The sequence below is a fragment of the Drosophila hydei genome, unplaced genomic scaffold, assembly GCF_003285905.1.
Source record: "Drosophila hydei strain 15085-1641.00,03,60 unplaced genomic scaffold, DhydRS2 tig00000383-arrow-arrow-pilon, whole genome shotgun sequence".
In the NCBI taxonomy this organism is placed as follows: Eukaryota; Metazoa; Arthropoda; class Insecta; order Diptera; family Drosophilidae; genus Drosophila; species Drosophila hydei.
Genome location: NW_022045721.1, coordinates 735,009 through 760,791, shown reverse-complemented (window position 1 = coordinate 760,791; position 25,783 = coordinate 735,009). Strand labels below are relative to the sequence as shown.

Sequence of the window (25,783 nt, the reverse complement as noted above, 5' to 3'; positions counted from 1 at the left end):
AAAACTCTTGCTCAATTGTGGCCAGCAAATAGCTATCAGCGACCAGCCCGAGCTAAGTTTCAAGTTGAGTAAAGCATTTTATCAAAAGCTTTGCTAAGCACGCACATACATACATATGCAGACCCAACAACAGCAACAAAAACAACTGAAGCTCTAATAAAAAAGCACATCAAATGAGCCGATGACTGCGCAGATACCCAGTAGTTGCTGCAGCTGCCCATAAAGGGGTATGCACGTCTTGAACATGTTTCAACTAAAATTGAGACATAAGAACATTTTATTAAGCTTTCGAATTCCCGACATGTGTAAGGAAATAGTACTGTTATATGCTATAAAATCCGCTACTATAATATTTAATTAAACATTCGATTTGAATTAAATGAACGAAGCAGTTGAGACGATCATGACCAATATACTCTCTGTATTCAGTTAATGCAATAAATGGTGAATTGTTAATTGTTCATTCAGGAACTGTTCGTTCTATTGAGTTAGTCTAGTCTGTCGTTCCAGTGAACTTGATTGTATAGTCTTAGAATAAATGAATCAAATATTCTCTGCATTAGTTCAAAACATTTTACAAATAGTACTAGAACTCTTAATTCTTGTATTTCTTATTGTTTAATAATATTACTAGAATATCATCAAATATCGTTAAATTTAATCGATTCTTCTTTCACACTTTTAAAGTAATTTTTTTAGTCAAGATCGAAAAAGGGAATGCTCCGGACTTTAAATATCAAGAAACCATTAAATATGTAATAACTAAATGTAATCTTCTTTGTCTGCTGTTTCCGTTGTTTTTTTTTTGGTCTTCTCTGTTTCTTCTACCTTACCTCTTCATCGTTGTCTCTTTATTATTGTCTCTTATATGTTTTATCCTTGTCTCTTCTCAAAAATCTAGCTGCATTTTAGATTTTGCTTTTTACACAAACATTTTTGAAAAATTGTTTATTGTCCTCTCACATAAATTGGACTTGATTCCATATGCACTTCCCTTTATATATAAATATATATGTACAGGGTATGTGTGGTATATAAGGCATCCGACTGGCTACAAAAACACACATCATTCTGGATGGTCGTGCATGTTTCATGTCCACTTAACTTGGAAAAATCCTATTGCTCAGGCGGCGGCGCCCACTTGGCCTTTGTCAACGTTGCCGCAGTGGCGGGTTTTGCAGTTTTTGTTGCTGTTGCCGGCTGAATTACCCCTAAATTATGGTAATTTATTTTGCCCTAAAGAGCGATCCAGCAAGACGACATCCAATGCCCAATTCCCATTCCATTGTTGTTATCGCAATACCAGCCACAGTCGCTGTCCACTGTCCACCGCCCACTAAAATCACTCCGACTGCGACCCCGCGCCTGCCCCCTACAGTCGTCCGCATGTGGTACAACTTTGTCTTGGCTTTTAAAATCTATGCGATTTAGGAACACTTCAGTTATGAAGTGACCCTTCGACTCTCTGCCTAACACTTATGTGCCTCTGTCTCTGCTTTTGTCTCTGTCTGGCTCTGGCGTCCAATTGTCGCCTGCCTTTGACGCCTCGTCAGTGTCTTGATTTAAGAGCGGCAACGAAAAAAAGAAGAAGAAAACTGCATTGCCTTTACACTCGGGTCCGCGTGGGGGCAATTAAAACGCAAAAATTAAAACGACGGAATGCGAATCAAATGCTAACCGACCCTGAGGCTCAGAGGTGGCAAGACAAATGCATTTCCTAACTGGGGTTAACATGTTGTTTTCCTCTCGCGGGGCTCATTAACAACGTGTGCCTCCAACTGCCATACCGTAACGACTCACTGACTCTGCACTCCAGTGACACACACACACACGCTGCACACATGTGGCGCTGGGTGTGTGTGCCGGCTTGAGGGCCATCAAGCAACAAATTAACAAGCCGCAATGCACCACTAAATGCACGTTTCAACTATTTTTTCGGCCGTAATATCTGGGCATCCAAAACAAAAAAAAAAATTCAATTATAAGTGCAATTCTTCGAATATATAAGACTTAATTCATTTAAATTCATGTGTGCACATGTACAGGTTTTCTTTTTATACCCTGATCCCATTAAAAATGGGAAATCAGGGTATAATGGTTTCGTGCAAATGTGTAAAAGGCAGAAGGAGGCGTGGCTGGCCCCATAAAGTACATATATTCTTGATCAGGACGACAAGCCGAGTCGATTGAGCCCTGTCCATCTGTCTGTCCGTCCGTTTGTCCGTCCGTACGTCTGTCCGTTTGGGTAAACGCGTCGATCTCAGCATCTAAAAGAGCTAGAGATCCGAAATTTCTTGTAGGTCCGTGTATAGCACGCACATATCATGTTTGTTTCATATATTCGATAACTATTCGCATTTAATTGTTATCGAATAAAAACTTGATCGAAACGCAGTTAGTGATATCTCGTACGTCTGAAGAGCTAGAGTCTTCACATTTTGTATTTAGTTTTATGTATATTTTATGCATAAAATTATGTATTTAGTTTTATGTATATTTTCTTAAAATTTAAGTTCAGTTGGAAATAGGGTCATTATGTGAAGGCGTTTGCACTTATACCAAGGCAAGAGAATATGTAGATCATAATATGCTGACAATTTCATTAACATCAAATTTGCAAAAGCACATGTCAGCAGCGCCACGGCACGCATTTTTCCTATGCTGCTGCTCAGCTTCAAATTTGTAAGCTTCTGTGCCAACAGTGCAGTGGCGGTGTTGGTAGACGCGGCAGTTGTAAGCAGTTAGTTTTCCTGGGTTCGAGTCCGCTGACGATTTAATATTTTTTATTGGTGTTGGTAGAGTTAATGCACGTTGCGTAGAAATTGTGGGTTCGAATCTTGGTATCGTTATGTCGATTTTTATTTGTTTTATTTTGAATACTCCATACAAACTACGGAATATATTAAAAAACGCAGATAGGACTGGGATCAGGGTATCTCCTAGTGCGGCACCCCGACTAGGGCTTTCTTACTTGCTTTAGTGTGGAGCCGATATTCTAAATATATTATAAAAAGAAAAAATTGTATATGTATAGAAGCAGCTCCATGCAAAAGCCAAAGCCATACGAGATATAATTTAATAAGTGCATTTCTATGTTTTAGTTATCTGTTATTGGAAACAAACTTCATTATTTGAAATCTCTAGTTCTTATAGGTTCTGAGATCGACTCGTTCATTCATACGGACAGACAGCCAGACTCACATGGCTAGATAGGCGTAGCTGCCGGATTAATACTCGTTCATGATCGAGAGATCATATAAATGAATTAGAAAGCGATGTTTTCCGACCTAATAGACAGAAAATAGGTCTGTAAGTGTATAGAAAAGTTATGCATTGATCCAACTACAAAACTAGGTGATTCCGCATATAATAGTATTTTACATCGTATATATAAAAACCAAATAATACTCTTGCATGTTAAAGCTTCTCGGATTTTTCATTCGTTTAATTATATATTTAAAAGTATCGTCTATATAAATAGCTCGAAAAGTTCTAAACAATGTTGAAAATCTTTCTGGTATATGATACAAGTAGGCTTGGAGCATAAATATAAATATCTTGGATATCAGCTAAAACGAAATAAAGTAACAAATTAGCACATACATGAAGAGTAATTGTACATATATGTATTTACTTATAAAGTGAAACTGCTTTGCTATCCTCTCTGTTCCCGAACAAAGTGACCCTTAACCTGCACCCACAAATCTTTGGCAGCTTAAGTTTCATTTAACCGTATCGGGTAATGTATATCGGGTTAATGGGTAACGGGTAGCGGACAAAGGGTATAGGTAGCAGTTACTTTCGAATAGAGCTGCTGCTGCTGCGTTTCTTCCTCTTACGATTCATTTGCGTCCGGCGGTCGTAAAGCAATTATGACCCAATTGGTTCGGCTTTGGCTTGACGTTGTTTAAGGCGGTGGAAGGGGAAGATTGGTAAAGTATACCAAGCCTATTTACCACCCACCCCCTGCCACCTTCACTAAGCCAAAGCTCTGCTGCGTTTCTCATTTATCGCAGTTTGCCTGCTTGTGTGTTTGACCTGATTTGCTTGGCTCATATAAAGTCCTATGTGCACTGAGAGAAATTCAACTCAATTAAAATTTAAGTAATAGCAAACTTAATTTAGATTAATATTATTCGAACTACGATCCTTCATTCTGTAAATATCTTTATTATCTCTCTACATATGTACCCGTTAATGTGCTTTCATTCGTATTACGTTTATTTGATATATGCAATTATTTGTGTGTGTTTTATTTGTTTATTCTGAATGTAGTTTTTCTACATAATGCTATGTTTAAAGAGTATTACACGGTCTGATTGAATTGTGTGTCTCGCTCTGTTCGAAGCCAATTTCATTGTTGTTGTTGCTCATATTCCTGCTATGAATTAATTTCACAAGTATTTTCATTAGGTTGCTGTATTGAATCCCATCCTTATGATTTACATAATCGACTCTCTAATAAGGAGGTTTTATGCATGTTAACAGATGTTTTACATATAATGTATCCTGATTATTAGCGTTAACTCAATATATTAATAGTTTCTTAGAGAGGTTTTTGTTAATCCGTATGTAAATGCATTGATAATTGCTGATCTCCTTATCATATGTTCCATGTTCGCGATATTCCAGCTCTATCAAAATCGGTTTATTATATCAATGAACCCCTCTTTCATTCCAGTAACATAAAGACTTCTAGTCTTTTGTACCCGTTTAACTCATTGGCTCAGTTTTTGCATATGCCTTATAAATGTATTTAGCATTATTTTTGTATTATTATTTAATGAGTTTCTTTTGAAATCGCAATTGCTTTCACTGAACACTCACATTTATTTATGTATGTGTGTGGGTGTAATATATGTACATGTGCCTGTGTGTATGAAAATGGTGCAGTGTTTCTACGGTAAGGCACATGTGGGGCCTTTACTTACTCTTTTACAGGTGGAACACACACACACACATACATATACACACAGACACACATTCTTTGTACATGTTAGGAAATTATCACTTTCAAATGCGATTGCAGCTTGCAATTGGCACAGACAAAACAGACAAGACATAGACAGACACTACACACACAAATGCACACGTATAAATACTCACACACATACACACACAGGTGTGCTCTTACGTGGCAGAAAGGTTTTAATGTGTGCTAAAACTTTGACTCATGCCACATGCTGCAAATGCCTTCAACTTGGCCACTGAACAGTCTTCGTTCTCTCTTTCTCTCTCTCTCTCTCCCTCTCGCTCGCTCTCTCCCACTCTCTCTCTCGTTCTATCTATTCACTGTTTACTGTGCTTAATTCTTGCACGTCTCGCTGTGCGCCATTTTGTTTACAGCATTTGCCATTTGCATTGCATACTTTTGTGCGTTCATTTAATTGCAATGGCAGCGACGCAGACAAACGAATGGAAAATGGCAGCCAAAGGCAAGAACAGAAGCAAAAGTGGAATCAACAGACCCTGTACTGTATTCAGAGTGAGCTCCTTCACTCTGCACAATATCTTCCTCTGTCCTCTGTCCTCTATCCACTTCTCACTCTCACTCTCTGTCTGCCTGCTTGCTTGCTCGCTGTTAGCTTGATATAAATATATATATGAATGCAAATTCCAAACCAAAATTTGTTGCTCTGTGCCTGTTTGTCTTGGCTGTGTGTGTGTGCGTGCATTTCAATTTGTTTGCCTTGGCTGTTGCCTCATTATTATCAGTCTCTCATTTTTGTTGAAATTAAATTTTGCTTTTGATTTGTGTGGCTCCACAATTTGCTGCCAGCCCCTTTAAATAAGTCCTTAATCAGGGACAGGCTGTCAACAGCAGCAGCAGCAGCGGCAGCAGCTCCCGTTACAGCTGCACAAAGTGCTTTCCCGCTGCGCGCGTGGCCTATAAAAGACCGCCAAATGCCAAATGGAGCTGATGCTTATAAATGCAATTCCATTGTGCCTGCGCTAGCTGCTAAGCAGCAGATACTCGTTCACAGTGAGCGTGCGGCGTGCTGATTCTTTAATTGGATATTGATCCCAATGCAATGATTTGCTGCAATATATTTAAACCTTACAGTCAGCTAGCTCTTGTTCTGCGCAAATAGATGGTCTATGGTAGTAATGCCAATCTAGAATCCGAATAACGCTAAGTTATAGAAAAAGAAGATCGATGAGAGTGCCGACTAAGCAGCTTTAAACATGACTCTACAATCTGATATCTCCAGTCATATATATGTAAATATAAAGAACATACAGATATACATTTTTACGCCCAGTATAACATAATTTATCATTTTGAATTTAACGAAACCCATTTTACTTTTACAGAAGTTTCATTTGATTTATCTCAATTTTGCAGGCATAGAGAACAAAAGTATTTGTACAAGTTTTATATGCTATGGCTCAGCTTAGATTTGGGCTTCACTTCGTAATTTTTGTATATATGTGCTATCAGCTTCATTGGTTTGTGGTTCGATTCATGTTTAATTGCAAATTGGAATTGAGATGTCACAAACACCCTTCAAACAGTTCTTTGGCTGGTTCTCTTTCCCTCGTTTTCCCTCCTTCCCCCTCACGCTAATGCTCTCGCTCTCTCTTTCCCTCCCTCTCACTCTCACTCTTTCTCTCTTCTATTCAGCCGTTGTCAGCGCTTTGGCCAACTAATTCTAATGCCAATTGTTATGCGGCTCACTTTCCATTGCTGCGTAGCCTACTTTCAGGCTGTTGTTTGTTGCTGCTGTTGTTGGTGCCTTTGCTCATGTTGCATGTTGCATTCACTTGGCTTTTTTAATGAGCGGTGCCGCTTTTTCCCCTGTCATTGTTTGCAACTTGGCCTTGTGCCTATTGAGACCTACGCACAGTGGTGCGCATGCAGGGAAACTGAGTCTTTAATAATACAAAAATATGATATTATAAAATTATATAAATCAAGTACGAACGTTTCAATCAGGCAGTTGGTAGCGCCCGCAGGAGACTTTCCTATAAAACTGTTGGTAGATAAATAGACGAGGTCAGCAGCAACTTATTTGTTATATTTCAAGTTTCTAACTGTAGAATATGCAGTTTCTCCTATTTGCCGTGCTCCCAGTGGGTGTGAACATATCATTTTTGGCCTATCTTTAGAAGTCTACAGTTACGCGACTAATCCAAAAATGTGGAAATTTCAGTGTATTTTCTACATGTCACTCCCCATATGGGGAGTAATTTATGATTGATTCATCATTCATGATATTTTTTGACGTTTTAGCTCAACGACTTCAGAAGACGTAGACTTCTGCGATTTGCCACGCTCCCTATGAGCTGAGATATAAATTCAAGACCTTTTTTATGCGGGTCTCTAGCATCAATAGGGTTCCAAATATATCAGGATTTGTTTAATTTCTATGTAGTCAGATCAGATTTGCCACACCCCTAGTAGGAGGCATATCCGTCATATCTTTTTGATCTTGGAAAGTCAACGCGATCTTATGTACCAAACTTGAAGACTCTTGCAACTTAACTAATCGCATTTCCGATTTGCCGCACCATTAGTTGGCGTAATATATTTATTTTACTTCGTGAATGGGTATAAAAATATTCAACTAAATACAAAATAAAACGAAGTGAAGTGAACAGCATTATTTGATTTATTGCATTCCAAGTTTTTCAACTACAATTGGATTAGCTCCTTTTAATTAATAGAAAAGATATGAAAGTAATAGAAGTTGTTTCTTTTTGATTCGCTTTGCATATATGGTATTTGGTAACAATGTGATGCCGCACATTTCTTTTCCCACGGCTCGTGCACTCATTAGCAGGTCAAGCCCCGTGGCGTTTCCTTTCATTGTCCGCTGGATCCCCTAGCACCCAATCAGTGCCGAGATGCTCGTAGCCCTTTGCTCTATCGCTTTAAATTTTTACCAGTCATGTTTTGGGACAATTTGTTGGTGCTTCTCCTCCTACAGCTAAAACATCTAGCTCGTTGGCAAAAGCACAAGTGGCGAGCTGCGAGAGTGGTGGGCGCTTCTTTCTATTTCCATTATCATTTCCACGGCCATGTGCTGCCTCGATTCGCATGCCCCACCCTCATCTAGAGGCACGCTTCAGTGGCTCCTTTTGCGGCTAGTTCATTGTGTGCGTGTGTGTCGCTGATAGCGCAAAACTGCCAGATGATTATCGCAGGGCCGAACGTTTTTTGTCAACTTTATAAACGAGCTTGCAGCACGCAGCATGCAGCATGGGGCATGAGTCACGTTCGTACACTCACTCACACACACACACTCAGACACAAGGCTTAACCCTTGCCAAGAGCCTGCTCAGCCAACTGGTCATTGGGGGACTGTGTGTCTGCGTGTGTGTGCATTTTGCCTCATTTTGTTTGACTTGTGCTTTTCTTAACAGCTGCCCCATGCCCTGCGGGGTGCTCAGGGTCTGCTGGCTCGGTTGCTGTTAATTGGCTGCCACAATTTGACTTTTTGCGCCTATCAGCACACAAAATCAAAGGCAAAGGCAAAGGCAACAGCAACGGCAAAGGCAAACGCAAACGCAAGGGTAGAGGCAAAGGCAAAGTAAAAGGCAGCAGACAAGAGTCTTTGTCTCGCCCCACCGCACTCTTGATGAACATCATCATTGGCACACCCACTGCACGCCCCAAGTTTGTGTGGTGCGTGACTATCGAGCTGTGGCACAGTTTTGCATACAAAATTGAAAATGTTTACTTATTGTTTGTCTAGCCATGAGCAGGCATTGACAGACACACCCACTTCACCGTCACGCCCACATTTTTGGACAATTTTGTAAGTTTTCGTTTTATTTTGTGTCTTCAAAGTCTTCAAAAGTTGAGCCTTCTTGATTGCCGAAGCTATCGAAGCTGTCCGCCGTCCACTGAGAGCTGACTTCTCCTTTAGTCTCTCCATCTCGTTTCTCTTTCACTCTTAATTTTGATTTAGCTGCGCTTCCTTTGGCAGCCACCATACGTTGCACTGCTTTCCATGTGCGGCCCCTTAACGCTTTAATGCACCCATTCAACGTTCATCCAGCACATGGGAGTGCCTCCAGCAGCAACAACACTAACTCCTGTAATTTCCGAGCACTGGTCCCATTCAGCGACAAATTTTCAGTGGGCCCCGCCCACGTTGCGCAGTTGTTGCCTCTGTAGTTTAGTATAATTTTAATAACTTTTAGAGCCTTCAAAGTTAACAAACTCTCTTTACACACACACACACAGAGACCAATAAAAAAAATGGCAAAAAAGTCAAGAAGCTTCATTTTTATTATTCTTATTTTTTCTTTTTTTGTTTGGCTTCATTTTTCGCTTTTTGCACTTCACAACGTATTACAGAGGCTGTGTGTGCGTGTGCGTGTGTGGGTGGGTGGTACTATAAACTTATCATAACACTAGCTAGCCGCTATTCAAGCCACAAATTTTGATATGTTGTGCAGTGGAGGTTGCTCCGCAAACTTAAAACAGAAAAAAGCGCGAAAGAAAACCCGACCCTTGCTGCCGAAGATTAAATACTCTATTCTCGCAGTGGGGATCACAAATGCCACTAAATAAAAATGCAATTCTCTAAAAATTGTAACGGTTGTTGGGTATTGTTTCTATATAATATTGTTTGAGTATATAGTATGTAGTATAGTATGTGTATAGCAACTTTTTAAAAATGTAAAATAAAACTGATTAACAGAACAGAGAGATGACAGGGGTGACCTTATAATAATACCCCATGAAGACCCTATGATAACTCGCTTATCTTGATCGACCTGAATGAAGATTAGATATTTTGATATATTTGAATAAGAGCAATATCAAATTCCCTGCATATTACATATTCGCAATAAGAGTGTTGACACTCAATATTTGCAAGTTGGCTTATATATGTAATATATGATATATCTGATTATAAGCAAATCAGCAAAATATTATTTAAAATAATTTAAAAACTTTATATAAATGTCGCTTGAGCTAAAACAACAAAATCTGCAGATAAGGTCAACGTTGACTGCAATTGTAAATTTGTACAAAAAAATTGATATTAGGTTGATTGTGTGTGCCAAAAACTTGATAGAAAATTTCAACAAAAGATATTTTTGACTCGAAAAGTTGTGATTTCTGTTGTATAAAATCTCATTTGGCTCCATTGTGCGTCGTATTATTAAATCACTAGTGCTGCAGGTGTGCAATCTATATGTATGTGTGTGCGATATGTGTGTGCATAGGATGCAATGTGTGTGAAGCCGTAAACCTTAATAAGAGACAAAAAGCCAAGTGGACTATATGCCATACGGAGATACCCTATAAAGTGAATTTTAATTTGAAGAGAAGTCAAGTCAATTTACTGTTGGCAGCTTTGAGGTACCCCTTAATGATTATGTTTGTACAACAATCTATACTACAACTAAAACTAGTCACTTTTAACTAGCACCTTAATGTGATTTAGACTTAATTTAGCATGGATGGGAAATGCGCTACCCAATTCGTTGCTGTTTATAGGGTGTGTCAAGTGACGCAGCACACACGTTGCACACACATAACAACTTTCCGTCACTGGCAGCCGGCTGGCGGAACAAAATGAAATGAAACGAATGGCAGGTAACAATATCAAGCGACACGACATGACTCCACGTGAGCGGGCTGGGGCAGCGAGACGAGGGGCGAAAGCAGCCGCGTTGACATTTTCTCAACTTAATTAATTTTCAGCTACCCCAACTAATACACACACACACATACGTAATGTGCACACACTGGAGGGTCTGCTGGCATTTTGTTTAGATTTTGCTTTACACTCGGCGCTTGATTAAATTTGAAAGTCAACGCCGACGCGAACATCTCTGCGTTTGTGAGCTCCAGCATAAATATTTCAATTTCAATTAAAATTAAAATTTTTGCTAAGAGAAATTAGTTTTTATATTTCTTCACGAACTCAAATTAGTATATTGGTTTTGTGCACTGACCTTCTCGATATTCTTCCGTCCGTCCGCTGGAACGCTGACCATTTCATCGTTATTTAAGCATATAGTGCATATATCTACGCCCATAAGAAAAGAATTGCTCTCGCAGATCAATATTTATCAATATTTATATAAATTTTAAAATATATTTTTGAAAGTTTTGCAGCTGACAGCGCTTAGACCGTGAAGCACCCGACTACCACATATTTATTCACTTTTTTTTGCTTATTTGTCAAATGTTTGTCAGCTAGACAAACACGAGACATCACAACACGAAAAACACAAGCCACAAAATGTCGAGACACAATGCGAAATATTCATATGTGGCCGTGTAGGAAATTTTTGCAGATGTGAATGCAGAAATAGATAATATAATATAAAGCTTGATAAATAGGCAAATTCAGTGAATACCCTACATATTCCGACAGAAGAGAAGTTTAAACACGGAAGAACGCTCTAGTAGCGGTGCCCGACTAGGAGATACCTTGATCCTAGTCCTGGTATAATGGTTTTGTGCAAATGTATGTAACAGGCAGAAGTAAGTTATGTATATTCTTGATCAGGACGACAGGCCGAGTCGATTGAGCGCTGTGCGTCTGTAAGAGCTATAAGACCTAGAGACTTGAAATTTTTTTTTGTAGGTCCGTGTATAGCCTGCGCAAATCAAGTTTGTTTCGAATATTCGATAACTATTTCCGTTTTATTGATATCGAATAAAAATATGATCGAAGTTTAGTTATTAAATTATATCTCGTACGGCTTAAGAGATAGAGCCTCCCAATTTTGTATTACTTTTATTTATATTTTATTCAATTTATGCACCACCACTGCACTGCTTGTGCAAGAAGCTGCAAATCTCCACTTAAGTAGTAACTGACAATTCAAGCAATTGAAATGTTGCTTCTTTGAATGAATAGAATAGGAAAAATGCGTGCGCGTGGCGCTTTGTTTAATAACTTTTGTTTTACGTAATGGATTTTACTGAAATTTTCAGCATATGATCTACATATTCTATTGGAGTTTAGTAAAATAGCAAACTCACATATAGACCCTAATTCCAACTGCAAATCAAAATGTTAGATAATATACATAGAACTAAATACAAAATTTGGAGGTTCTATCTTTAGTCGTACTCGATATAATTTATTAACTGCATTTAGATCATGTTTTTAATCGATAACAATAAAACGGGAAGAGTTATCGAATATTTGACAAACTTGATATGCGCTTGCGTATAGCAAAAAAAATTTAAGTCTCTAGCTCTTATTTCTCATTTTCAATGAGATCATGGTATAATGAGAAATTCAATATATTCTGATTAAGACGCACTAGGTGCATGACAGTTCGAATATAATTGTATCTTCCGAGTTTAGCATCAAGAATTGCTATTAGATCCAATACAGGCAAATATGTAATGTTTAATGTTACTAAGGATTAGCCTAAAACAATATGTTGACGCTCTCTAGTGGCGTGGCAAATAATTAGAAATTATATATTATTCAATCTTACAGCTAGAAACTCAAAATATAACGATTAAGTTGCTGTTGAGCTCCTCTATTGATTTGTATATTGACTTGGAGCTAACGTTTAGACGCTTAGACTGCGAATGAATGTTCTGCAGCCGTCAGCGCTCGACTGCAGCGTTCTTACTTGTTTGTAGTGTTTTGACGATTATGAATTGGACTTGATTAATTGTTAAAGTTAAGATCGAAGGGCTTCAGTTAAGAACACTCGAGGCTTAACTTGCTGAAGAATTATTTTGTGTAGTTGTTGTTGCTTCAATTTTCTTGAGAGTTTCGGTCGATTTATTCCCGGAAAAAGCCGCAGTTTGCTGGCTGCACTTCAAATTTTCGGAATGAGTGGATAAACTAACACTCGGCGTGGAGGCGTGGTACGCCTACATCTATGCCGGTCTGGTGTGAAAAAGACAATTCGCTATGCAATGGATGTTGGCTTAGCCACTTTCTTGTTTTACTCATAACCCACACATTACACACTAGACATTTGCAGACGCGCATACACAAAAGGCTAAAATTGTCGGTAGTTTTGTTATTATTTGCCGTAGATATTAGCTGTTACAGCTTAAGTGCACGAGGGTTACCGAAGGAGTTGTGGGAGAAAGAAATTACTAGACTAGGTCAGAAGTTTCTTTAGATTTGTTTGCCGTATTGCGAACAGAAAGTCAAGCCACTTAAGCCAATACAGGAATCCAATTTTTCTCAAACTATGATTTCCATATATATAGACATGTTTTGAGTTCGAACCTGACCATATAGGAATGAAATGAAATGCATCTTTGACTCGTGAATGCTTAGACTAACTGCTTGGATAACCCTAGTGCAGTGGCAGCTGCGTATGCTTCGCCCTAGCGCGCATTGACGCATCGTCGCGTCTTCTTTTTCCCCGCATCCCCTACCGCTTCGCCTCGCTAACTGGCAGCTCGCGGCGCCTGCTTCTGCAGGACGCAAGCCATAAAGTTCTTTCGTTCGTTTTGGCGCATTTTCTTCTGCTTGGCATAATAAAGTTTGGCTCAGTGCGAAGCGAATTTTCTTTTTCTTTAGCGCTTCCAGCTACAAAATAATAGCACTCAGAGGGTCGACAGGGCATCCGAGGGTATGAAGGGTTGTCAGGCAGCCAGCGCAACGCTTGTTTCGTAATCATTTCATTCCTTAGTCAAAGCGGCAAGCAAGCGGAAGTTATTATTTGCCATGCAACTAACTAAAAAGCAGAAATTACAAAGTGCGCCCAGACAGAAATTAAAGAAAAACGACAACAAAGCGACAGACAGTGCGAGAGCTAGAGAAAGAGGAACGAAGAGGGAATAAAACAAATTTTCTATGTCTAACAAACGGCCAAAGTTTAAATTGCAGTCGAACCAGGTCCAGACCAATGTAGCTACATCACTCATACGCTTCACTAGCAGCTGGTGGCAACTGGTTAGCGTCACGCATACTTATCGCGTAAGCAGCTTCAGGCGTAAGTCTGATTTCATAAGCTTCCACTCTTATTATAAACCTGCATTACGTATACGCCCCGTCGATAGTCGATTGTGACCTGAAACTAATTGCCCTTGCAATTCACTTCTTAGGAGCCTTCATTAAACATACGCCCAGCCTATTGCGGTTTTTCTTACTTCTGCAGTTCCCTGCTTGATAGCCAGTACGCATACACCGCGTTACTAATTGCTTATAAATTCTTAAGATGTCGCGCTTAATAGAAAATCCATAAATAGCCAGCACGAGGCGGCGACGTAACACTCGAGCAGACAACGAACCCAATGAGGCAAAGTACTTTTGCATCTCCTGCTTCCCCCGTTAGCTGTTGCTACTGCTGTTGCTGCTTTCCAAGCTCGTCGTCATATCGAAAATCAAAGCACTATTGAACTTTGCTGTTGGGTTCTTTGCTGGCAGCTAACAAGTTGCAGTGGCGTTTGTTGCATGTTGCTGTTGCCACTGCTGCTGCTGCTGCTGCTGCTGTTGCTGTTGTAATCCACTTAAAGTCTTTGCTAGTGTGTAGCCCTATCGGTATGCTGGCTGCTTTGTATCCAGTGGCAGCAGCTGCCAAGCGATTTGCATAATGTCATATAGAAAAGTAGAAAGAGAGGGAGGGAGAGAGCGAGAGTGAGACAGCTGGTGGCATAGCTCAGCTGCAGTTTAGCTGTGCTCAATTGCGAACTGGGAACAATGGACCCCGGCCTTGTCTCCGTTTGACTTCAGAGCCTCGAGTCGAATAAGCTTCCACTGCTGGACCTCACTGAGCCCTGCAGCTTATTTATAAATATTTTATGGCATTTTATTTAGTAATAGAGTCTTTATGAAGTTAGCCGAGGGTTCGACACACTGTCCACTGCTTAAACTTTTGAGCATAAATCATGCAACATTTTGGGTTTTGCAGTTTGGTTACAAAAACCCAATTAAAGTGCTCGGCACCCATAAATCCATAAATATTTTTAAGCTGCATCACATTTAAGGCACAGCATTTAAAAGCTGCAACGGGAACTGCAAACCGGAAACCGGGAATCGGTTACTGGGTACTGTCCGCAGTTACCGCAGAATCGGTGTTTTTCTAGCTCTCTCTCTCTTTCCCTCTCCCTCACCTCCTCTCCTATCTCTCTCACTCTCTCTTTCGCTCTCTTATGATACACATTAAACCACTATTCCACTCTCTTTCATACAAGTGTCAATATGCACTTTCCTTCAATACCCTTTCTAAAGTTTGGACAAAATGTTTCCATCAGCTGCAAATGGAAACTAAATATTAAGAGATTTTCTTCAATTTTAAATCCTTGATTTCATTCTGTGGTTGAATCAACAAATTTTCACTGTAATAAAAAAACTTTTCGGCTCTGGCTATATAAATACTTCTTGATAACTGCATTAGCTTTATAAATAATAAGAGTACTGTGGCCAACCCTGCGCGACTAGATGATACCCTGACCTTTTGGCTAAGAAACGAATATTCCAATCATTCTATGCTTCTTTTATACATATCTATTTTTTAAGCAACACATGCACACATAAGCCGTCGCTTTACTTACTGCGGACAGTTTACGGAGTGACTGCGCTTTGCGTGGATTATTTGCTGAATAACTTTTCTTTTAGATTGGCTTGCTTAACCAAATTTGCCACGTACGACAATAACATTAATATGTATTTATTTGCCAAAGTAATCAAAGTCTCCAGTTTTTGAAATAGCTGCGGTATAAATCTGGGGAGGAAGATATTAAATATCCAAAATATACAAAATCTACGTATTTATTACAAAAACCCTTCCTAGTAACTCGAATGTTTTAAGTTATGCTTAAAAAACAGCGAAAACTATAGATTATGATCGATAATAAGTTAGAACTAAAATTATATTGTGTATAAAGAAATATTTGTTCAAAATTTCAAGCCGCTAGATTTTTTAGTTTATGGACGGGTGGACGGACGGACATGGTTAGATGTAGCTCCAAGTAATTTTAATACGATTCTGGCTTTTATTTTGGATACTGGCTCAAATTTTACGGAATTCGCAGTTGCAAATATAGCCAATCTATGAAAGAGCTTGCATTTTTACTAAGCTAACAAATATTACTATATAATATGTAGAACATACGCTGAAAACGTAATCCCTTAAGAAACACAGCAATTATTGAACTAATCGTTCTGCCGATTGGCGAAAGTACGTGCAAGCAGCGTCAAGAGTAGGCGTTTTTCCTTTACACATCCTTTATTCTATGCATATGTCTATTTGAAGAATCGCAATTGCGATTGAATTGTACATAAATTGTCAGCCACTCCTTTAATGTAGATCTGTCATTCCATTTTCGGATGGTAAAGTGACTGAGTTGGTAGGGGTGATGTTCGACGCAGAGGATTTGTTGGCTCGAGTCCCGGAACCCTTCTTCGTTTCTTGGTTTTGTTGACTCTCATGCTATTCGATTGTAAAATTGCACGCTTGAGAATTTTTATAAGTTTATGATAGACAGTAGCCAACTAGAGCTTTTTTACTCGTTACGAAAAGAGTGTTTGCAATGCTCTCACATTGATTCCGTTGCATGCAACAGCAGCCAACATTTTGCGGTCGTTTGGTCAAAACTATGTATTTAGTTATTAGAGCGGCACGCGTACAAGTATTTAATAATATTTAATATATCATTTATTTACAATAGATTCCATTTAGCTGTCAGTCAGTGAAATTGTGGCTGCTGTGGCTTAAATCACTTGACAGGCAATCAAAGTAAATGAACGTTTCGAGAGAGAAAGAAATGGAGAGAGAGAGAGAGAGAGAGAGAGAGAGAGAGAGAAGATAGAGATAGAGATAGAGAGAGAGAGAGAGAGAGAAGAGAGAGGGAGAGAAGTATCGCGATAGATAGGACGAATATCTATCTCGATATCTTCGATTCGCTCGAGTCTCTCTCATCTTACGCGATCTCAGCTCTGCTCTTCGCTCGCTCGCGCGAGAGTGAGAGAGAGCGGAAGCACTATTAATATGTACGCATTTCTGAAACTGTCTTCAGGGACAGCTTATACAATTTCTCATCGCATATTGAACAGCTGACGCTTTGTGATGGGCTGCCATTGAAAAGAGTCCACGATGCACCAGTTGCCAAAGTGTCCAACACACTTTTCATCATCAGCCTGTCATAATCATCTTTGCGCCCAGCAAGACTTCTCATAAGTTTTAGAAGCAGTTCTAACTCCACTCCACGGCCAACGCCAACTGCAACTTAATTAAAGAGATCCATCATTGTGCGGCAAAAGGCTAAGCTGTTGGAGAGAGATAGAAAGAAAGAGAGAGAAAGGAAGAGGAGGAGTCGCCAGCAGCTGACTGGGAAACAGCAGGGGAAGAGGGAAACACGGAGACAGGTGCCATGCCCACATCCTGAATGCATGTGCTGGCGCTCCCACGCATAATGCTTTGGGGCCATTGTTGCCGCTTCATCTGCCAAAATGGGAGCCAATTCATCATTCAATTGTTTGCCACTCCCATCTGGCCTTACCCTTAAAGTCCTTTGTACACTGTCCCTGTCGTGCCTTGCTGCGTCTTAGTAGTTTCCCGTTACGCTTTGGAACACCAGCCTAGTCGCAGATCCGCATAAATCTCATTGAAAATGATTTAGGGCTCCGGTCCGTAAGTTTCTACGTGGACTATAAATAAAACCATTGAATTCAATCTTATCTGAAATGAGTATTAACTTCTTGAAACTTTTTAAAACTCCTGTGTAACGCGTCGAAAGCGATCGCTTCCGTTAGTTTTAGATTGCTCTAAGGAGATTTATGAAATGATAATTTGAATAAAGCTTAATTGCTAAGCAGAATGCCATTATATTATAACCGCTGTTGCCTTTTACTTCAAATACTATGAATAGCGAATAAGTCCCTCGACGTGTAATCGATGCAGAAGGAGGAGAGTTAGCTCTAGCGCAATTTGTGAAGCTCAAAGAAAGTTGCTGATCAAATTATTTGCTCTCACCATAATCGGGCATCTGTATTATTATTAATATAGAACGCTCTCTTTCTCTCTCATCATTCATTTACCCTCTAGCATTTTAATAGTCAATTTTATTTGACTAGTTCGTATATTTCGCATAGCTGCTAGATAAGGAATTTTATTTGATTGTGACAGTAGCGTTTTGTGATTTAATTGCTTGTTGGAAATTCATTTATTGAATGTACTGACTTTGAGTTTTGTTCAGTTCAACCAACTGAAGTTTCAATTATGGCTTCTCTTTTACTAACTGTTTCGTTTGCTCTTTGTTTTGGGATTTGGAGCTGTCTTTTGTCATACACACTCTCTCACACACACACACACAGTGACATACAATGATACTCCGTACCCTCTCCCTGTTGCCCCTCCGCTGCCCTGCACAGTCAAGTTTTTAATTAACTGCCTTACAAAGATTTTGCTTTTCGGAATTTTTTTGGCATTTTATTTCTTTTTTTGTAGTCAGCTAAATTGTGTGCCCGAGGCACTTGCCACGAATTGAAATTCCCATGTTTGTAGCCAGGAATTTAATATGCCAGAATTGGAGGGTCATATTCGGGGCATGCTCCATCAGCCCCAGCTCGATACACACTGGCGACATTTGCTAATTAAACGCTTTAAGCACATGGCGTTTGCCAATACCCTGTAAAAAAGTGTCAGCCCCCACTCACCCTGTCGGTAATGACAAATGGTTGTCAGTTCGCGAGCAGCCGCCAGCACCATTGCAGCTGCGCCAGTTGCCATTCTGAAATTGGAGGCGCAGCTCCGTTCACCTACCCTCAATCTGCCTAACCCCCAAGTTAGCGAGGAAAATTCTGAAATATAACTAGAAAATTAAATCGTGCTACGTCAGGACAAACGAAAGCCAAACTTTATTTTTTGTCCACCTACATGGGTGGCTGCCGAGAAGTGGAGGAGGTATGTTGCAAGTTATAAATGAAGTTGGCAGCTGCGTGCAACATTCGCGGGGAGAGCGCAGGGCTTCGCTTTTCGCTGTGCAATTAACTGTAAAAATGCTGTCACAATATTTAAAACTTTTAATTGTTGCTCAATTGCAACAACAGCAACAACTGCCACATTGTGGCACCACTTGGCGCTGCGCAACATTTGCGCTTTAATCAGCAAACTTTAAGGTCAAACGTTTAGCCGTTTGCTCGTTTACCCCTTAGCACTTCTGCCCATCGACTGTCCGTCCACATTCGGATTCGGGCTCCCATTGTCATCAGCGGCTTTCGTCTCGTCTCGCTTCGCGTTTCGATTTCGTTTCTTTTTGGGTCTTCCTTTCATTTTGCAAAAAATAATTTAACATGAATATATCGCATTTCATGGAGTCATACATCACACAGAGGCAGACAACATGCGGCTGCCGCTGTGAGCGTCAGGGCGTGCCTCCTTTGGGGAACGAGCAACGGGCAGCAAGAGTGGCGAAGGAAGCCCGTGGAAGCACGGGGAACACGGCAAGTGACAGGCACTAACATAAACCACAATAATATCCAAAGTCATGAAGGAAGTAACCAAGTGTGAATTCAGTTTATGACTCGCGAAAAGGAACGCGCGGCGTCCCGCGTTTGATGTGCACTCTGCGCCATTTAGAAGCAGCCTATGCGCACTTTTACAATTCGACTCACAGCTCATGGAATGTGAATGATAAGCTTCGATTCACTTAAAGTAGATGATTCTCAGAAACATTTGCACATTTGCACATTTGCTTAACTAACTGTATCAAAGTCTATTGGTAAGTCAAATAACTCGTGCATACGGTCAACTTATTAGCTAATACAGAACACTGATAGTTTCTATAGAAATCCTTATCTCCTTCCGAGATGAGTCTTTGGTCAAATCAATGAGCTCATGTCCTATGTGACTGCAATGCACATGCATTGAGTAAAAATAATATTTAACAGCTATATGTAGGGTGTATAGTTAATTCACCTAACTTTTCCATATCTGTCGACAAATGCTAAAGCAGGAAACTCTATAAACTTCCATAGCAAAGTCAGCCGACTATTTTATTCAAAAATGACTTAACCGAAATCTTGATCGATCATACAAACTTACTTTCATTTGAGCTATTCAGATCGATTACGTTACATCGATTAAATGATTCTAGATAAATCGAACCGTTGATGTCGGCAACTGAGCGAGTAAATAGTATACATCGGGTGCAGCATCGATTCCAGTTTGTTTTTTCGATTAAATGTATCCCTGAGCACTTGAAGAGCGCGTGCTTACTTAACAATTTAAGTCTTTTAAATTTATCAGGGCATAAACCATGCCTGATCACAGTTTGAGCGCTCTCTGTCTCTCCTTTTCCTCTTCTTTCTTTTCGTGATAGCTCATTACCTGCTTCTTGCTGGCTGGTTTGCTGTGCTGTGTCTTGTGCCTTTCTTTCTGTGTTTTGTGTGTGCCTGTTTTTTTATGTTGTGTGTCGTTCTATGTTCTGGTTGCCCTTGCAGTTATTTTAGTTGAAGCTTCCGTTTCTCGGACAGTTTACTTTGCTTCTTTTTATGCCCTGGCCCATTGAAAATGGGTATTCGGGGTATAATGTTTTTATGAAAATGTATGTTTGTATGACAGAAGGAGATGTGGCAGACTCCATTAAGTATATATATTCTTGATCAGGATGACGAGCTGTCTTCTGTCTGCTCGTCCGTGTGACCGCAGCAATCTTGTACACGGATAACTCATCCCATTTCTTTATCGATAAAAATCGATAATTTGACTTTGTTCTTCAAGTGTAGCTCGAATACCACAAACGATGGAAACATATAATTTACTGTTTTTGTTCCTGAATTCACTATAGCTGTAATCTTCCCCTTCAAATACTGTAGATTTGTTATTTAAGAGGTAAGTTCCTTTTGTACAGCTAATACTGCCGGAGGATCGCAGGAATCAGGGTATTTCCTAGTCGATCAGTCGCGACTTCTTGTTTTACTTGTGATTCTTTGACTGAACACCCACACACACAGTCGCACACAGTGTGTTGAAACAAAACATTTACGACGTCATCGTTTCACAATGTTCGTCCAGTTTTGTGTTGTATTTTAAAATAAAAATTTGCTGCTTTTGTTGCGCTTGCGCTGCCACCGCGCTACAGAGCGAGAGAGTTTGGGATAAAGTAAGCAAAAACTTGTGTCATTTATCATGCATTTCCACTTTTGGCTTCCGTCGTGTCGTCCGTCCAGGACGTAGCCCAGCACAGACGAAAGCGGATGGATAATGGGGCGTTGAGGGGGTGCAACAGAGCCGGGAGCCAGGGGCAAAAACTTGATCAGAGCCAGCTCAAATGATGTGTGTGCGCTGCTCTTGCCGCATGCCATAAAAAAGAGAGGAAAACAAAGAACCGAAACACATACAAAACACATTTCAGTGTCAGTTGGACTTCTCTTTGCGAATTAATTTTTTATTTTTTGGTCTGTCCAATGCCTCCATTTCATTTCATTTCATTCCATTCCATTCCAGTTGCAATTGAGGTCTTTGGCGCCAGTCATGGTTGTGACTCTGCAGGCCCAGACTGAAATTCTACAGGACAAATGAAGCGCGCATTTTCATTTAGCCACCAATGCGCTTCTCATTTTCATTTTCTGCACATTTCCCCATTTGTCCCACGCCTCTTTTGCTATATACCAAAAACAATTGGCCAAAATCGAAGAGGAAACTCTCAAAACTATGCTGCACAATGCATTTGTTCTTGAAAAAGGGCAAAATATTAACATTTCGTCTATTTGAGTTAGCTCAGAAATTTTAATGAATTTGCTCTTGTCAGCCGGACACATTGTGACTTGTTAAATATTTGATCATCCATCATGAATTTGCGAAACACAAAATTTTCATAAATTAAAGTTTAGTGTATAAAATGAAATTAGATTTTAAAGGGAATTGCATTAAAATTCAAAATTCAGGCGTGGGCACGCCATAAGAACTGTGTGACTAAGGCGCAGTTGTATAATTTTAGAGAGCGGTGAGCGTGGAAGTTTGGGATCACATTTGAGTTGGCAAGGATTTCCGGTGTTGCTCTTATTTTCGGCTAAGCGTTGAATTCTCTTCAAATTAACTTGAGCTTGGACAATTTGAAGATTTGAATGGCAATTAGAAAAGTTAAGTTAAGTTTTACAAAAATCTGGAGACTTTTTCAGTTGCATCTGAGTCAAACAGTATTTGTACATACTGATTATTTGTGGCAAGATGGGCGTGGTCCATTGACTAGGCTGCTGTGGAGAGTTGTCGTCTTGCGACAGTTTTGGCAGTTAAAAGAACAAATGTGGCTGTTAGCGCAGTTGCCACATTTACCGGAATCAGAGGCAGGCGGCAGTCGTATGTGGGCGTGGCATGTGTATGCGGCAAGTCGAGTAGTGCTAAGAGCAGTAGGGGAGTCAAGGGTGGGCTGCGTCATACAAATGCGACGCCACTGTGTCTGCACGTCTGCACGTTGCGTTGTGACGCAAATAACCGCAATGAACTTGAGCCCAGCTGTCAATTTGATATATAAACTTGGCTTGCCTATAGGTTTAGCTGCCACCTACACACATGAGTTCTCATTCTGCTCCCTCTTTTGTTTTTTTTTTTTTTTAATTCAAAAGTTGTTTTTGAATTGTGCCAACAACAATTACTTTCCTCTCTCTTTGCAGCAACATAAACACAGACCAGCAATTGAAGGACATCCCGGCATCTGATAGAAGTCAGACAAGCACATACAGTTATATCGAAGATGGGCATGGCACGCCTTACCCTAATGCTGTTGGTGACAGCGATGCTGCAGCTGAACTATGTGGACGCCTATTCCAGTACGTATACGTAATATAGAGCTGCATATTTTTGTATTATGTTGTCTGCGTTGTTCTTTGTGTCATTGTTACCTCATACTACTCCTCCCGCTCTTCTTCCCACTCCTTTCCCCTGCTCCTACTTGGAGGTTTCGGTCAGTAGCTAAGCTGCGGGCTGAACCTTGGTCTCTTCCTTTCTCTGTCTGTCTATCTCTACCTCTCTTTCTTTCTGTGTGTCTATCTCTCTGTCTCTTTCTCTTTATTTCTTTTGCTCTCTCCCGTATAAATGTCTACGTAATGTACAAATTATCACGCATACATCGTCATCATCACCTTCATTGTTACCATGATCAACATTGTAAACAACGAAATACATAACTTACGCGTCCACGTCTTATATTATAATTTATATTATTTTGAATATCCCCCAACTCGATACCCGAAACACACAACAATTATTCCCCAATATCAACACCAATTTGTCCCCGACTCCAACTTCGATTCCGGATCCGTCTCCGTCTTCGTCTGTGTCCATGCTTGTGTCTTCGGTTCTGCTCTCGGTTTTTTGCGTATCTGAAGAGTATGGACGCGGCTGTGCTGACATTGGTTGCCTGCCTACTGAGGAGTGCATCATCACCAGCGACTCATGCAGCTATAATCAGCGCGATGGCAAGGACTGCGGCAATTATCCGACCTGTAAGCGCAAGAGCGGCTCCAGTACCAACCAGGCTAATCCCTCTTCCTCGTCGTCGTCGGTTAATCCGTCAGGTATTTATTTTGCTTTTTTTTCCTTTTATTTGTTTGTTTTTTTTTTTGTTCTTGTGAAATTTGTTTGGGCTCGGGCGGTTGGGAACTTGGCGGCCTTTATCAAATTGATGGCGGATCCAACGCCGCACACAAAATGGACAAACATACTTTTTAGACAGTTAGAGTTAGAGTTATTCAAGTATTATTGCCGTCAACTAATAATTGTGGCTTATCATTTGCTTCATTTTCTATGGTTTTGTATTTAAATATATACATACAAATATAATAATGAGCTTTACTAAATACACACACACACACACGCACAAGAACAAACACTCTCATGCAAACACAAATGCAACGCGCTGCCTTTATATACCATAAAACAAACAAAATGAACTAAAACATAACGGTATTTGAACTTTCGCTTCATTCAAGTTGCACTTTCACCCGTTCATTCATTGCCTCATTTTATAGCACTAAGCTTTTGACTGGTGCATAACACTTCACATAAACATGCACAGCTATCGCTTACTCGCTTGATCTCGCTCTCACACATAGAACACGCACTGTCCTCAGTTGTTGAGATTGAGTTCGTGAGATAGCGTTGGCTTGCTCACTCGCATGCAGCAGCTGAAGCTGGCGGTTCGTTTATCGCTGACTAAACAATTGTCTTACATTTGTATATCTCTCTCATTCTCTTACACTACTCGCGCACATCATGGCAATGGCAATCAATCAATGGCTTTACTAACAGGATCCAGCCTGAATACGGGCCCTGAGAATAACATATTTGCGCCGGCCTCATCGAATCCCACTCTTAACACCTACACATACTTTAGTCACAGCAATCACAATAACAACAATATCAACCAGAACGGCGGGCACTCAAATGGGAACCAGCAGACATCGGGCAGCAATCAAAATGGCGGTCAGGGTGGCACACAAAATGGGGGGCAGGCCATCAGCCAGAACGCTGCGAATGCCGAGGGCTCAAGCGGGGCCGCAGGCGCTTCAGCCACCGGCATCGATCAGCATTACGTGTTCGGAGCTAAGCATCATATGCCCATCATACCCAATATGCCCATATTCCCATATAATTCGCCAACGCAAGCGCCATCATTTCAACAGTTTCCCCAACCAAACCATCCAGGTAGCGTGCTCAATCCGGGCTATCCCATGCATGGCCTGCAGCCGGTGAACCCCTACAATCCACCATTCGTATTTGGCCAGCTGCCGTTCTATTCGGGACCGGCCGGCACAGGCGGGCCGCCCGGTGGCGGTGGTGCCGGCGTCGGCATGCCTAGCTCTAGCATTGGCATCCTCGGAGGAGGCGGCGGCGGTCTGGCGCCTTACGGCAGCAACTATCAGGGCTATCAGACACACCATCAGAATGCGAATATGTACAACAAGCCACCGCCACAGTACCAGAACCAGAACCAACAGAATCCCTACAATCGCCAGACCCAAGCACATCCTTCGGCAGCGTTGCGATGTGGTAACTCCAGCGTTCCGCTTATCGGCCTATTCGCGGTTCTCGTGTTGCTTCTTGGCCATAGAGGCAACGTCAGCGGCAGCACGTAATAAGATGCAGCAGCAGTCGCTCTGGATCCTGCAACCCGACAACAATCAACAGACCTCTCAGCTTTTGCTTAAATTTCTTTCAATTTCCTTTTATTTTCATTATACTGGTTTTGGGCGCTAGATTAAGGCAAACAATTGAGTTAGAATCAACAGCAATTGCAGCAGCTACATCATCAAGACAGTCGAGCACGCTCGCTCTAGAGGAAAACTCCAACAGTAGCAGGAGCTAAATAGCCGGATTGAATTAAAGATGTGCATTTTTATATTATATATAGCTGAAGCATAGGCCATATATGTTGGGAGCTATTTATGTTTTAATATGCTCTCAAAACCCGGCTCCTATACGTTATTTCTAAATGTGTATGCGTGTGTGTGTCTGTGTGTTTCCATTTGTGTGGTCTAACAAACCGCTGCTCTAGTCATGACCCTGAAGGCCCGTTGCACCGCTCTCCATGTTTTTTGCAGCTCAATTAAATTGGAATTTAATTTCGGGCTTAGAGCGAGTGCCGGACATCAGTCGCAGACTTAGCTGCACATCAGACACACACACAAACACACACACTCGCAACTTTGATGTTGGATGTTAATTTAATTTTTGTTGCTGCTACACATTTTGTGGCAAGCATTTTCGGCTTTTATTTGGTTGTTCATGTTGCTGTTGCAGTTGCTGTTTTTGCGGAGTGAAATTACCGCCCCTCATCACTTCTCCCACAGTTGTTGTAGATACAGATACGCGTGTCAATCAAAATGCATATAAACAAGCTGATTTAAGGTTGCAAACTAAAATGATAAAAAAGGAAAAAAAA

At 40.6% G+C, this 25,783-nt stretch overlaps 1 protein-coding gene across 2 annotated transcripts in view; it reads left to right on the top strand.

Moving 5' to 3' along the window:
- LOC111598165 (glycine-rich cell wall structural protein 1.0) overlaps nucleotides 1-25,783 on the top strand; it is a 41,989-nt gene that overhangs the window by 13,123 nt on the left and 3,083 nt on the right. The window contains exons 2-4 of one of the 2 annotated variants that reach the window (XM_023313266.2): nucleotides 22,515-22,670; nucleotides 23,229-23,417; nucleotides 24,547-25,777. In XM_023313266.2, coding sequence (XP_023169034.1) covers nucleotides 22,595-22,670; nucleotides 23,229-23,417; nucleotides 24,547-24,977 — 696 coding nt within the window. In that variant the 5' untranslated portion in view covers nucleotides 22,515-22,594 and the 3' untranslated portion in view covers nucleotides 24,978-25,777. Of the gene's footprint in view, nucleotides 1-22,514; nucleotides 22,671-23,228; nucleotides 23,418-24,546; nucleotides 25,778-25,783 lie in introns of those variants that run through there. The other variant, XM_023313257.2, reaches the window with a different exon arrangement.